Source organism: Gopherus evgoodei, unplaced genomic scaffold, assembly GCF_007399415.2.
Source record: "Gopherus evgoodei ecotype Sinaloan lineage unplaced genomic scaffold, rGopEvg1_v1.p scaffold_31_arrow_ctg1, whole genome shotgun sequence".
Lineage (NCBI taxonomy): Eukaryota > Metazoa > Chordata > Testudines > Testudinidae > Gopherus > Gopherus evgoodei.
The window spans coordinates 3,640,413-3,654,839 of record NW_022059983.1 but is presented as its reverse complement, the minus strand read 5'-3'; the positions used below and the strand labels follow the sequence as shown (position 1 = coordinate 3,654,839).

The 14,427-nt window shown below is 60.9% G+C and overlaps 1 protein-coding gene across 2 annotated transcripts; it reads left to right on the top strand.

The window, feature by feature from the left end:
- Positions 1-2,960: 2,960 nt before the first annotated feature.
- LOC115640595 (HAUS augmin-like complex subunit 5) lies at positions 2,961-12,427 on the top strand. 2 transcript variants are annotated; one of them, XM_030543476.1, is made up of 19 exons: positions 2,961-3,085; positions 3,643-3,705; positions 3,965-3,997; positions 4,288-4,312; positions 4,836-4,968; positions 5,480-5,639; positions 5,969-6,044; positions 6,532-6,611; positions 6,692-6,749; positions 7,406-7,533; positions 7,779-7,857; positions 8,106-8,251; positions 8,632-8,794; positions 9,182-9,262; positions 9,792-9,937; positions 10,836-10,950; positions 11,172-11,307; positions 11,491-11,623; positions 11,990-12,427. In XM_030543476.1, the coding sequence occupies exons 1-19, from the start codon at positions 2,988-2,990 to the stop codon at positions 12,120-12,122; spliced, it is 1,986 nt and encodes a 661-aa protein (XP_030399336.1). In that variant the 5' UTR covers positions 2,961-2,987; the 3' UTR covers positions 12,123-12,427. The 2 variants fall into 2 exon arrangements, with proteins under 2 accessions (XP_030399336.1, XP_030399335.1); XM_030543475.1 differs by having other exon boundaries at positions 6,689-6,749.
- The last annotated feature ends 2,000 nt before the right edge of the window (positions 12,428-14,427 follow it).

Below are 14,427 nucleotides of genomic sequence, written 5' to 3'. Positions count from 1 at the left end.
TATTTACCTGCCCCTGGATATTTCCACTACATGCATCTGAGGAAGTGGGTATTCACCCACGAAAGCTCATGCTCCAAAACGTCTGTTAGTCTATAAGGTGCCACAGGATTCTTTGCTGCTTTTACAGATCCAGACTAACATGGCTACCCCTCTGATTCCTGTAGTGTAGACAGAGCCTGAGAGGCATCCCAGACAAGTTGGTGTCAGCTCTGCCTAGCCTGCTTGATGGCCCATTAAGGACCATCAGCTGAACAACTGACCCATTGAGAGAAGGCAGATAAGCCTTGTAACTCAGTAAAGTATGCAGGAACTTGCCATTGTGACTCCAGACTCCATTTTGCTGTAATTTTCCACAGTAAGAACAAAGAGGTGTTCCTACACCTGGAAAAGACTATAAAAAGCTGATGCCTCATCTCCATCTTGTCTTCAATCCTGCTTCTTACCTCTGGAGGGACTTTGCTACAAAGGGAAGCTCTACACAAAGGACTGATGACCCATCCCAGCGAGGGATGTTCCAGAGACTTGATTTGAACCTGCAGTTTACTCCATCACTGCTACAAGCCTCAACCAAAGCTTTGCCATTACTGTATGTAATTGATTCAATTTAACCAATTGTAGCTCTCATCTATATCTTTTTCCTTTTATGAATAAACCTTTAGATTTTAGATTCTAAAGGATTGGCAACAGCGTGATTTGTGGGTAAGATCTGATTTGTATATTGATCTAGGTCTGGGGCTTGGTCCTTTGGGATCGAGAGAACCTTTTTTCTTTTACTGGAGTACTGCTTTTCATAACCATCTGTCCCCATAACAAGTGGCACTGGTGGTGATACTGGGAAACTGGAGTGTCTAAGGGAATTGTTTGTGTGACTTGTGGTTAGCTAGTGGAGTAAAATCAAAGTCCTCTTTGTCTGGCTGGTTTGGTTTGCCTTAGAGGTGGAAAAACCCCAGCCTTGGGCTGTAACTGCCCTGCTTTAAGCAACTGGTCCTGAATTACGACAGGTTTCAGAGTAGCAGCCGTGTTAGTCTGTATCCGCAAAAAGAACAGGAGTACTTGTGGCACCTTAGAGTCTGTTTTTGAAGTTTTTGTGTTGCCAAATTGCCACCTTCAAGTCTGTCACTGAGTGGTTAGAGAGGTTGAAGTGTTCTCCCACTGGTTTTTGAATGTTCTGATTCCTGATGTCAGATTTGTGTCCATTTATTCTTTTGCGTAGAGACTGTCCAGTTTGGCCAATGTACATGGCAGAGGGGCATTGCTGGCACATGATGGCATATATCACGTTGGTAGATGTGCAGGTGAACGAGTCCCTGATGGCGTGGCTGATGTGATTAGGTCCTATGATGGTGTCACTTGAATAGATATGTGGATAGAGCTGGCATCGGGCTTTGTAGCAAGGATAGGTTCCTGGCTTAGTGTTTATGTTGTATGGTGTGCGGTTGCTGGTGAGTATTTGCTTCAGGTTGGGAGGCTGTCTATAAGCGAGGACTGGCCTGTCTCCCAAGATCTGTGAGAGTGAGGGATCATCTTTAAGGATAGGGTGTAGATCTTTGATGATGCGCTGGAGAGGTTTTAGTTGGGGGCTGTAGGTGATGGCTAGTGGCGTTCTGTTATTTTCTTTGTTGGGCCTGTCCTGTAGTAGGTGGCTTCTGGGTACTCTTCTGGTCTGTAGGTGGCAATTTTGCAACAAAAAACTTTAAAAACAGACTCCAAAGAGAGACTGCTGAACTCGAATTAATATGCAAATCAGACACAATTAACTCAGGCCTAAACAGAGACTGGGAATGGTTGGGTCATTACACTAATTGAATCTATTTCCCTATGTTAAGTTCTCCTCACACCTTCTATGGGTCATGTTAATTATCACTTCAGAAGTTCTTTTTCTCCTGCTGATGATAGCTCATCTCACTTGATTAGACTCTTCCTGTCGGTATGCACACTTCCACCTTTTCATGTTCTCTGTATGTATATATATCTCCTGTCTGCTTGTTCCATTCTATGCATCCGAAGAAGTGGGCTGTAGCTCATGAAAGCTCATGCTGAAATAAATGTGTTAGTCTCTAAGGTGCCACAAGTGCTCCTGTTCTTTTTGTGGTCCTGAATTGGCACTCTCAGTTGGGTCCTGCCAGAACCAGCATCGTTACAGGGTCCAATGGGTTAGAGTGGGGGGCCTGGGAGTCAGGACTCCTGGGTTTCTATGTCTGGCTTGGAGAGGCGTGTGGGGTCTAATGGTTAGATGAGGAGAGGGGGCAAGGGCTTTTCCCTGGCAGGCAGCTGGCTGGAGTGAGCAGTGAGCATCTCAGACCTGTTCCTAGCAAATGTGTCTGAAGCACAAAATTGACACCAGGGCTGGCTGAACAGGCCAGGGGAACTGAACTCTCCTCTGCCCCCTAGAGGGGAGCTGGGCATTAGCAGGGAGGCCGTGAGCATGGGGTACAGCAGCGGTTCTCACACGTTTGTATTGGTGACCCCTTTTACACAGCAAGCCTTTGAGTGCAGCCCCCCTTAGACATTAAAATCACCTTTTTATGTTTAATACTATTATAAAGGCTGGAGGTGAAGCGGGGTTGGGGATGGAGGCTAAGGGATTGTGACCCCCCCCATGTAATACCCACACGACCCCAGTGTGAGATCCCCTGGGGTACAGACTGAGATCCCCTGGGGTACAGACTGGCTCAGCGAAGACCCCGGAGGGAATCCAGTCTCCAGAGCACGTGAGCGGCGCCTTCTCTTTGTGCTGACAGAAGCCTCCAGATGGCGCTGTTACAAATTGCGTAGGGGCCACCACGGGGCTAGGGTGTGACCCGCGCGAACGGGGAAAATGCAAATTGCAGCTCCCAGCAGGCCCCGCCCCCGAACTACAGCTCCCAGCACGCCCCGCCCCCCGAACTACAGCTCCCGGCGGGCTCCGCCCCCATATAACTAAGGGCCCCGCCCCCCGGACTACAGCTCCCGTGGGGCTGTGCGGCAGCAGCTGTTCGGGTCCCGGCATGGAGCGGGGCGGCCCCGCGCTGGAGCTGAAGCTCTGGGCGGCCCAGGAGATGGGGCTGCCCCCCGCGAAGGTGCCCCCCGATGGGGCCTTCCGCCGGTGAGAGCCCCGGGCCCCTCAGCGCGGCCCCCCCCCGGCTCCTGTTCCCCGGGTTCCCGTTTCCCTCCGTGTGCTCCCCGGGCTCCTGCGGCTCCCTCTCCCGGCCCCCTCCCCTGCCCCCTCGGGGTCCCCTCGCTCCCTGCGCCCCGCTCCTCCTCCCTCCTTGGACCCCCTGCCCCCTCTGCGCCTTGGTACCTCGCTGCCCCTTCCCCGCCTATCATACCCCCACCCGGGACCCCTCTTCCGCGTGGGTTCCCTGCCAGCCGCCCGCCCCATGGCCCCCACCTGTCCCCACTCACCATGTCCCAGCGGGGGGCCAGAGCCGCCGCCGCCCCCCCTCCGCTCTCCCGCAGAAAAGGGCCTGGCAGCCCCCGGAGATGTTACCCCCCAGCCCTGTGAGGTTACCTGGATGAGCCAGGCCTGGGGGGGGAGGAAAAGGGGCAGGCTCGGGGAGCGGGGGGGGGAATATACGGCCCTGAGCCGAGGGTCTCCCATGCGCCTTGTAGGGGTTTCCAGTCGCGTCCCCGCGGGCTGACGCTGTCGCTCTGTATCCCCAGGATGTGCTCAGGCCAGTGTGCGGAGATCTGGAGATACGTCACCCGGCACGTGCACCACCAGAGGTGAGAGCAATGGGGCGTGGGGCCTTTCCCCTCCACGGGCGCTGGCTCCCACCCGGCCCCAGAGCAGGGCACTGGCTGGCTCAGGGAGCCAGGGAATGGGACATGGGGCCTTCTGCTTGTCAGGTCTCCTCCTAGAGCCAGGGGTAGAACCCAGGAGTCCTGGCTCCTGGTCCCCCCTGCTCTAACCACTGGACCCCGTGCCCCACCCAAAGCCATTGCTGTCTTTGCAGTAGATTCATCCCTCTCTCTTTCCTTACAGGAATGTGAAGAAGATCCGAGGGAACTTGCTGTGGTATCCTTTCCTCGTCCCCCTCCGCCTTGGAGACTTGTTACTATGGGCAACTTTCTCACCGAGGGGTCCATCCAGCCCAGTGTCCCACCCTGTCCCTGCCCCCTAGATCAAGCCCCTGGGCCCATCCAGCCCCTGGGGGAGAAGGTTTAATTTCCTTGTTGACCCTTGGCTGGCGTCCCACCAGCCTGATGCCTCCGACCTCTCCCTGAGGTCGGTCTGTCCGTCCATCCATCCGTTCAGGCCTCTGTCATTCTTCATGTTCAGCCTCCTTTACTCAGGCCTTGCCTCAGGTACCAGCATCTGGAGGAGGCAGAGGTGAGGGGACCGGTGGAGACTGCTGGTTGAATGGGGCATGGGGCAGGTGTGGGTGAGGGCTGTTGGTGGGATGGGTCTTGTGGGTGGGATGCTGTGCCATGTGGTGGGTAGGGGCAGTGGGTAGGGGATGGTAAACTGGATTTGGAGGGGTGGGGAAGGGGATGAGAGTGCTGTGGGGTGGGATAGAGTGGGTCAGGGTAGAGGATGGGGTTGTGGGTCAAGATGAGGATCAGGTGGTGCTGTGGGGTGGGATATGGTGGGAGCAGTGGGTGGGAAGTGAGTTGGGGTGGGATCGTGATGCAGAGGGGTGCTATGGGGTGGGGGACAGTGGGGTGCTTTGTTGCTGAGTTGTGGGTCTGGGAAATGGGGGTGGGATCAGTGGGGCGGGGGATTGGGGTGCTGTGGGGTGAAGAGCCCTGCCATGGATGAGCAAGATGCCTGGTCTCTAGCAGTGGGTGGATGCAGGGGGCAGGGCTCTCCAGGAGAAGCCCCACCCCCAATCAGAGTCTTCCCCTCCCCAAAGGGAAAGCCCAGTGGGTCAGAACCGGAGCAGGAGCGGCGCCAGCAGCTGGCCCAGGGCGTGGCCCGCCTGCGTGGGGAGCTGCAGCAGTTAGACCTGCAGATGGAGACAGCCCAGCGTGAGGTCATGGCTGACGGTAAGGGGGGAGCCCCAAGGATCTGGGGGGGCAGCGTAATCTGTGCTCCCAGTGCTCTACCCCAGCCCATCACTGGAGGGCACAAAATCCACCCCAGTCCTCCCATCTGTTCTCCCCCAACACACAGTGGGATCGTCCCCCTGCAGCCCAGATCCATTTCCCCCCACTTCTTTGTGGGGGGCAGGATTGTTCCCCTGCCCTGCCCTCCTTGGGAGCAACATCTCCCCACATGGTCTCTTCCCCAGCCGCAAGGTTCCTGTGGCCAGTGGGGCTGCTGATTCTTCCCCCCATGCTCCCTCCCCAGACAATCGCCTGTGGGGTTCACACCCGTCACCTCAGGATTCCTGGGGTCTGTCTCCTACTCCGGGAGTGGGGCAGGGAACGGGGAGACGCTGGGAGCCAGGACTCCTGGGTTCTATCCCCCGCTCTCGGAGGGGAGTGGGGCCTAGCGGTTAGCATCTGGGGCTTGGGGTGGGTTTTCCCTGACACACTTTCTTCTCTCACCCTGCAGAGATCTCCCTGGAGGCAGCCCAGGAGCGGATCCGTGATGCCCAGCACCGCTCCCTGCTGCTCAAGGCCTATGCAGCCCGTACAGCCAAGGAGCGCCAGCAGCTGCAGGGCAGCGTAACACAGCTGAGGGTGCGACTGGAGCAGCTGCAGGACATCAGCAGGTGTGGGGGAGGGGGGTCCGTCCTTGGTGTGGGGTCCCCACTTTCCTGGTCGTATCCCCCAGAATCCTTTGCTCTCGAAGCACTACCCAGTGGACATCTCTGCTTGGTAGTAACTCCCAGAATCCTTTGCTCCTTGGGAGGGGGTCCTGTGGCGAGTGGCATTAGGGATAGGGGACTGCCCATCCTGGGTAGCATCTCAGGATCCTTTGCTCCATGGCAGGGTCGCACTGGGGATGGGGGCTTGGTTGAGGTGAGGGTGGGGGGATGTCCTGAATTTTGCTCCCCCCTCTCCCCCATCCCATTTTCGTGGCCTTCTCTGGTCTCTGCAGAAAGGCCAAGGTGGAGCTGACGGTGGGAGGGAAGGTGCCTGACCGCGGATTTGCTGGCGTGGAGCCTGAAGTACTGGTGAGTGGGGATGGGGACAGTGGGTAGATCCTGGGCAGGGGGAGAGGAATTTGGGAATCCTGCTCCCCTGTGCTAGTTGGGGATGGTGATCTGGGGATCCCAGTCCTTGGATCTTGTGGGGGGATATGGAGATCCCAAGGCAGGATCTGGTGACAAGGGGGACCCGGTGATCTGAGCCGTGTGAATGCCAGCGTGGGGCTCTGGTGAGCTCACCATGGGATCTGGTGATGGGGTTTGGTTGGGGAGGAGGAGGGAATCGGACTGAGCCTGGTGCCGGGACCCAGGGGGAGTCTGCGCCATCGGCAATCAGGTCCTGGGATCCTGAGGGATCTCACTGAGCCTGGTGCCTGGATCCAAATAAGGAGGGAGGATCCAGTAGATCCTGGTGATTCCACCAGTGATTCCTGGTGATCTGCAGCTTTCTTGAGGGCCGTCGTCTCCTCCCCACCCCGGTAACCTGTCAACGTGTCTGTTCGTCTCTCCGCAGCGGGACGTGCGGACGGCCTGCCAGCTGCGCTTCCACTTCCTGAAGTCGCTCTTCGAGCACAGCACGTCTGGGACCCTCCCGTAAGACCCTGCGAGCTCCTCTGTCCTCCCCCCCCGACCCCCACTCTGTTTCTAACCCCGCCCCATGTGTCTCACAGCAGCGGGACAAGCGAGGAGCTGCTGGACACATCCTACCAGCACTGGCTGAGCACAGTGGAGGTAACGGGGGGAGGAAGGGACTATGGGGTAGGGACCCTGGGGACGGCTTGCATGGTGCAGAGATGCAGCCACCTCTGAGCTGGTAACAGCTGCACATAACACTGCACTGCCACAGCTCACCTGATGCTAAGGTTCAGCCATCTCTGGAGGAGCAGCCTGGTGCCCCTTAGTGCCGGGTATTGGGGCAGCCCTGGCTGCTAGGGGGGATCCCCTCTGCCCTGCTCTGTGCAGTACAGCACCCCCTAGCACTGCACTGGGGTATTGGAGCCAGCCCTGACTGCCCAGGGAGAGCCCCCTGCCCTGCTCCCTGCAGCACAGCGCCCCCAGTGCTGGGCTGGGGCATTGGGGCAGCCCTGACTGCTAGGGGGAACCCCCTGCCCTGCTCCCTACAGCACAGCGCCCCCTAGCACTGCACTGGGGTATTGGAGCCAGTCCTGACTGCCCAGGGAGAGCCCCCTGCCCTGCTCCCTGCAGCACAGCGCCCCCAGTGCTGGGCTGGGGCATTGGGGCAGCCCTGACTGCTAGGGGGAACCCCCTACCCTGCTCCCTACAGCACAGCGCCCCCTAGCACCGCACTGGGGTATTGGAGCCAGTCCCGATGGAGGGTACAGTGTCCCTGCCCCGCTGTGGCTCATCCCACCTCTCTGCCCACGCAGGACATCGTGGGTTCCCACCCTCCCAACCATGTCCTGGCAGCCCTGGAGCACCTGGCCCTGGAGAACACCCTGCAGATGCAAGAGCTCACCAGCCACATTGACATTCCCCGCGACGTAGAGGCCCTCAAGTGGGTACCACTAAGGGGGTGGCAGTGTGGGTGCATGGTGCATTGCCTCCTCCAGTGATAGTGGCCTGTACTGGGGTGGGGGGCAGAGTCAGAGCTCGGGAGAGGGGGTGCTGTGGGGCTTTGGCTCCCTGTTGATGGCAGCTTGTACTGCAGGGGGCAGAGTCAGGGCTCTGGGGGGCTGTCACCCCGGTGGTGCTGCAGTGACCCATGGCACCAATGCTGGGGCTTGTACCTCTGCCCTGCAGGTTCCGCTACGAGAGCTCCCGCCTGGAAGACCTGGCGGGGCCGCCAGCAGCCCTGCCCTCAGTCCGGGGCCTCATACAGGTGAGTGGGGGCATGCGGAGGGGCAGGCAGGGCCGCGTCGGGGGTCTGAGCAGTCGCAGCAGCTAGAATATAGCTGGTGGGGGGCACATCTGGGTGTTCTGAGGGCTGGGATATAGCAGGGGAGGGAGGGGGCCCCGTCTGAGGGCTGGGGGGGGACTTCAGGGCCATATCTCCGGCTGGGATATAGCGGTTGGAGGGGGCAGTGTCCCCTGACCCCTCCTTACCTGCTTCCCTCCCCCTGGCTGCAGGAAGGCTGGAGCAGGTGTGAGGAGCTGTGGGTGCAGCAGCTCCCCCTGCAGGCCCGGGAGCGGCACGGCACGGCACGGCTGGCCTCCCTCGTGCAGGAGATGCACCGGCTGCTGGCGGACGGCTCGGAGCGCGCCATCCTCGCCAGGTAGCTGCCCCAGGCCTGGGAGACACCCTGCTCCCTGGGGTCACCCCTGCACAGTTGGTGACCACCCACCCTGGGAGAACATCCCCTGCTGGGGAGACTTCCTGCCCCTGGGGTCCCCCTGCACTGTGAGGGTCCCCTGGAGAGCACTCCCTGCTGGGGAGACTTCCCTGTCCTGTGGGGTCCCCCTGCGCTGTTGGGGTCCTGTGGCAAGCACCCCCTGCTGGGGAGACATCCCCACCACGCAGGGTCCCTCCTGCACAGTCAGTGACCACCCACCCCTGGGAGAGTGCTCCCTGCTGGGAAGATTCCCTGCCCACGTGGTCTTCTTCTCCCCTCACCCCCCCGACCTACTGAGCCAGCTTGTCCCGCCCGGCCCCCAGGGCGGTGCTGGAGCTGGAGCTGCGGGCTGTACGGCTGGCAGGACTGCGGGATGGGCTGCACCGGGGCTGCCGAGAGCTGGAACGGGAGGCGAGTGCCCGCCACGCGGAGCTGCAGGCCTTGCAGAGCAAGCGGCAGCGCATCCTGGACTTCCGCCACCTGGTGGTGAGTGTGGGTGTGCGGGGCGGGGGGGACGGGGTTAGAGCAGGGTAACCTCTGGACATGGGACCTGCCTGGGGGCTGGGGGGCACACAGGAGGATGAGAGAGCCCGTGGCTGGGGGGTTCCTGGAGGGGGATCCACAGGGTACCTGGCCGGCCTGGGGGGAAGGAAGTAGAGGGGGTGCATATTGGAGGGAATATAGGGGTGTGGGGATGATGAGGCAAGGGAGGGAGTGGACAAGTTAGGGGAGGTGGGGGTGCCTTCTGGAGGGAACGAGAGGGATTTCAGGGCTGAATACAGGGGTGCCTTTGCTAGCCAGGGGGGAGCAGGGACACTGTCTCGAAGCAGCCCCAGGACTGACACATTTCCCACCCCTCCCTCATCCACCCAGCGCGAAAAGCAGCAGCATGTCCGGGCGCTGATCAAAGGCATCTCCTACATCAAATCCCAGCTCTGCAAGGACCAGGCCGAGGTGAGACACCCCCCCTCTCCCCCACCATGGGGTGGCAGAGGATAGGGGAGTCCAGGGCCGGAATACCAGGAGGCTGTGGGGTGACACTGAGGGGCGCTGGCGGGGCTGGGGGAGTGGGGCCCAGGGCTGGGGCAGGACTTAGTGGCACTGGTGGGGCTGGGGGATTGGGGCCCAGGGCTGGGGCAGTACTGAGGGGCACTGGTGGGGCAGGGGAGTGGGGCCCAGGGTTTGGATGGCAGGGAGCTGCTGGTTGGGACTGAGGGGGGAGGCAGGGGGCTGTAGGGTGGGATCAAAGGGTACTGGAAGGGCTGGGGGAGTGGGGCCCAGGGCTGGGGCAGTACTGAGGGGCACTGGTGGGGCTGGGGGAGTGGGGCCCAGGGTTTGGATGGCAGGGAGCTGCTGGTTGGGACTGAGGGGGGAGGCAGGGGGCTATAGGGTGGGATTGAAGGGTACTGGAAGGGCTGGGGGAGTGGGGCCCAGGGTTGGGACTGAGGGGCACGAGCATGGTCTCCCCCCCACTGTCTCTCAGGTCCAGGCCTTCGTGCAGAGGAAGCTGCTGGGCCCAGAGCAGGATGTGACACTGGAGTCGCAGCGGCTGCACGGGGGGGTGGAGCGCGAGGTCCGGCAGCTGGGGGCCATCGCCCTCCCCTGCCTCCTGTGCCGCAGCCTCCTGGGGTGAGTCCCCCACCTCCCCCGCTCTGTCTGATCTGCCCCATCTCCCCCTGCAGGCCCTCTCCCCCACAGCCAGCAGGGCCCTGGGGCTGACTGTCCCCTCTTGGGGTGCCCCAGGGGCTGGATCCCCTTATGGGGGGAGTCCCCGGCCTTAGGGGGAGTACCTTGCATGGAGGACTATGCTCCCCCCTCCCCACCACCACTACTGGACTTGGTGTATGCAGCATTCCTGGGATCTTCTCCCCCCTCCCCTGGCCTGTGCTCCATTGAAATGGGGCTCAGACCCGCCCTGAGATCTGCAGGTTGGAGGGGGTAGGTGCCTGCCCAGCAGTACTGATACTCTGGTCCTCTGCCCCATGCTGGGGGCGCTGGTCCTCTGCTAGGAGCATCAGTACCTGGGCAGTGGTATTAATGCTGCAGTCGTGGCATGGAGATGAGCAGTGGTGTTGGTGCTGGGGAATACCAGTGAAAACCCAGTGTTCTCTGGGAGGAGAGCTAATACCTGAGAATGGGGCAGGGGCTTGAATGCTGTGGTGGGAGCATGAATACTCCCTCCAGGGTAATAATGCTCTGAGAGCATCTGTACCTGACATCTGTGGTGGGAGGATTAATACTTTCTGGGCTGATAATGCTCTAGGAGCATGGGTAGCCTATAGCAGTGAGAGGAGCATTGATACTCTCTGGGTATTAATACTCTGGGAACACTGGTACCTGCTCTCCAGGGGGTACCAATGCTGTACTACCCTGGCAGGCGGCTGTGACGAGAGGGTCCCACCAGCCCTTCCTGGGGAGTGGGGTGGGGGGATGGGCTGGGGTGTCTGGTGAGATGGGGGGTGCCTGAGGGTGGGGAGTTCAGGGGCTGATCCTTGGCGTACCTGACCCGGTCGTCCCCCACCTCCAGGTCCCAGCAGGTCCCGGCTCATGAGCTCTCCATCCATAGGCTGGACCGGACGGCGCTTGCCCAGCACCGGGCCTTCCTCACTGTGTGCCAGGCTTCTGGGTTCCCTCTCTACAAGGTGAGACGCACACTTGGTGGAGCAATGGGGCAGGGAGCAGGGATGTCTCCCCGCAGGGCGGGAGTGAGACTCTCTTCTGGGGGAAGATAAGGGGGTCCTGGAGGAGGGGGTGGGGCAGGCGCACCCCCCTAATTTTCTGCATTAAACCTCCCTAGAGCCTCTGTGAGGGGGAGCCAGGCCCTGTCTCCCCTCACCCCCATCTCTGTGTCTCTCTGCCCCAGGCCCCGGAGCACCTCCTGCCCCACATGGCTGAGCTGAAGAAGGAGCTGCTGGCCCTGCGTGCCCAGCTGGGCTACAAGAACCGGGCACTGGCCAGCCTGCAGCAGCGCCAGGGCTCCTGGGGGACCGACGCGCAAGGTGAGATCCCCTCCATGGCTCCAGATGGACAGGGGGATGCCTTCCCAGGGTCTGCAAGCGGCACCCTCTTGGCGCACGAGCTGGACTGAGGGCGGCAGGACCATGGCATCCGCTCAGCAACTGAGCACCCCCCCACCCCCAAACTGTAACTGCTCCAGGCCTTACCAACGTCTCTTCCCCCAGCCCTGGTGCAGGCCCTGCGGGACCACGACCGGGAGCAGGCCGGAGCCCTGGTGCCGCGGATCCAGCTGGTGACGGAGCAGTGCAGGCAACGCATCGAGCGCTGGCCCGAGGTGCAGGCTGCCATCGACGCCTGGTGAGGAGGCCCCACCCAGCTGGTTTATGGAACGTTTTGTTCTCCAGAGCGGAGAAGCCCAGCCCATCCTGTGCTGGGGGTCGGTTCTCCCCTGCCTGGGGTGGGGCCTGTGAGGAAGAAGGGGGCTTGCCCAAGTGGTGGGGGCACAGGAGGGACTGATTGGGGGTGTTGGGGGCTGGCGTCTGAAGGAAGGGGGTGGCCTGGTGCCCCTGGAGAATGGACGTACCTAGGGAGGGGCTGGGGGGCATGTGCCATGAGGAAGGATGTCGGGGGAGGGAGAGGGACGGGGACGGGGGGGTGTCTGTGCAGGGGAGAGCTGTGGGGAGCGGGGCCAGAAAGAGCCATCTCACCCCTCCCTATCTGCAGGTGGGAGCAGCCAGGGCAGTTTGTCCTGCCTGCGGAGCATCGCCTCGGCCTCACCTTGCAGCAGTGGCTGGAGCGCTGGACTCTGGCCCTCAAGACCCTCCAGCAGCAGCAGCAGCAGCACAGCTGGGCCTGATGGCCCCGTCCTGCCTGGGAGGGGCTGGGGAGCCCCACCCCCAAAGGGGTGCAGTTGTAGGTAGCTATACCCCTGTTAGGGAAGGATTGCAGGTCGGACATGCCTGTATGGGGTGGAGGTTTGAGGGGCTTAGCCCAGTCCAGTCCAGCTGTCTCCTCTTGTGCAAAGTGGGGAGGGTCAGTGTGTGTGGGGGGTGACCAGATGCTGGTGGTGGGAGCGGGTGTCCGGTGCGTGGGGAGCGTCCCAGATGGGTTTTGTGGCGTTCTGTAATTCACAATGTTCTGAATAAACTGGTTACATTCACATTCAGGCTCATGGCAGGGACTGGGACATGGGGTGTGTCAGCTCCGGTCTCCCCCAGGGCAGGAACTGATTAGCTTGGGTGGGCAGGGAATGGGGCACGGGACCTTTCCCCTCGGATTGGGCCCCGGCTGTGATGGGGCCCCAGGACAGGGACTGGCTGGCTCAGGTGCGTGGGGAATGGACCCCTCCTAGGAGGCACCAGCTCTCTCTGGCTGCTCCAGGCTGGCTGGGCCTGTGCTTCTGCCTGGACCATCCCGCCCTCCCTCATGCCCCAAGGGACCAGTGAACACGGCCCTGTCCCGAGCGCCTGAGCCCAGAGGTTTATTCCTGTGCTGAGGTAGCAACAGCCCCAGCTGCATCTTCCTAGCCTGTCTTACCCAGTGCAGCCCCGCTTGGGGCAGGCAGGGATCCCACCCCTGAGCTCGCTACCCTGGCTGGGGCATCCCCTGCTTGGCAGAACCACCTCAACTGCCCCCCTCCCCCAACTCCAAAGGCTTCAATGTCCTCGTCCCTCTTCCATGGAGAAACTGAGGGATGGAACAGGGAGAGGTGAATGGCCTAAATGCAGGAGTCCTGGCTCCCAGACTCACCCCCTCTCCCTTCCTTTTGGAAATCAAGTTGGGGGAAGCTTTGCTGGGGGAGGGCCCAGCTAGGAAGTGGGGGTAGACAGCACCTATCGCTGGGGGGGTGGGAGCTTCTGACTCCCTCAGCCTGGGCTGTGGGAGCATCCCAGAGCCGGTCGCCTCCTGGGTGATTTGTGGGAGAAAGGAGGATGCCAGTGCTCTACCCAGTGGTCCCCAACCTTTCAGTGTGGGCAGGGAGCAGGCGCCAAAATGCCTCTGAGAAGCAGCGGCAACGAGAAGCTTCGCAGCAGCATTTTGGCAGTGACACTTCTTAGCCCTGATGCTTCTCAGCGGCTCCGCTCCTCGGCGGCGGGGCGCTCCCTTGTCAGTAGGCAGGCGCTATGCACCTGCGGGCACTGCCTTGGGGACCACTAGCTCTACCCTTCCCCTGCAAACGGACAGGGGGCCTGGAGTACTGTCCCCTGATTGGGGGTTGGAGGGATATGGGCTCCTGCTGGCTGACAGCATTTGCAGGCCGGGCGGGGGTCTAGTGGTTAGAGGAAGGGAAGCTGGGCGTCAGGACTCCTGGGTTCCATTCCCAGCTCTGGGGTTACAGTGGGGTCTGGTACGTTAGCACAGCTGGGGCTGGGAGCCAGGACTCTGGGTTCTTCCCATCCCCCCCTTAACCATCTCGCACAGCAGGAGGGGCCTGGGCAGGAAGTGGTGATGGGGTGAAAACTACCAAGAAATGCAAATCCTCAAAAGAGTCTGTGCCAGGAACCGGGTGGTGCAGAAACCATGGCCTCCTCCCCACCTCTTATCCCCCCTTGGCTGGCATTGGATCGTGCCCCCTCGGCCCCCAATCTGCCCCCTCTAAGCCCTGGGGGGCAGGGAATAGCCACAGCGCAGGGTTGCCTGGCCACAGTCCCAATCCATCCCCTGCAGGCCCTGGGAGGCAGAGAATAAACACGGTCCTGGGTACTCCATCCAAATTGAAGTGTTGAGTGTCACAGTGACCCAAGGTGTGTGTATAGGAGAGGGATGGGGTGTGTATACAGATTAGTGTATGTCTCGAGTTCTGCAGGGGTTGTGTCTGTGGGCGGGTGTTTGTGTAGCTGTGGGGGGGTTGTGTGTGTGGCTGTACAGGTGTGCATGTTTGTGAGGCTGGATTTGTGCACGTCTTTGCATCTTTAGCGGTTGTGCTAGTGTGTGGCTGGGGATTCGTGCGATTATTTGTGTATGTTTGCAATCGTGTGTGTCTGCATGCTCTGCTGCCCTCTGCCGGCAGCAGCGACAACCGCTTCTCCGTGCATCACAGCTCCCATACCGTCAACCCTGGTGGCGATTCCACCATCCTACAAGGGCTGGCTGGCCTGACCTTTCTCCCAACTGCAGTGTGTGGTGGGGCTTCAGCTCAGCCCCTGTGGCGCAGGAGTGCG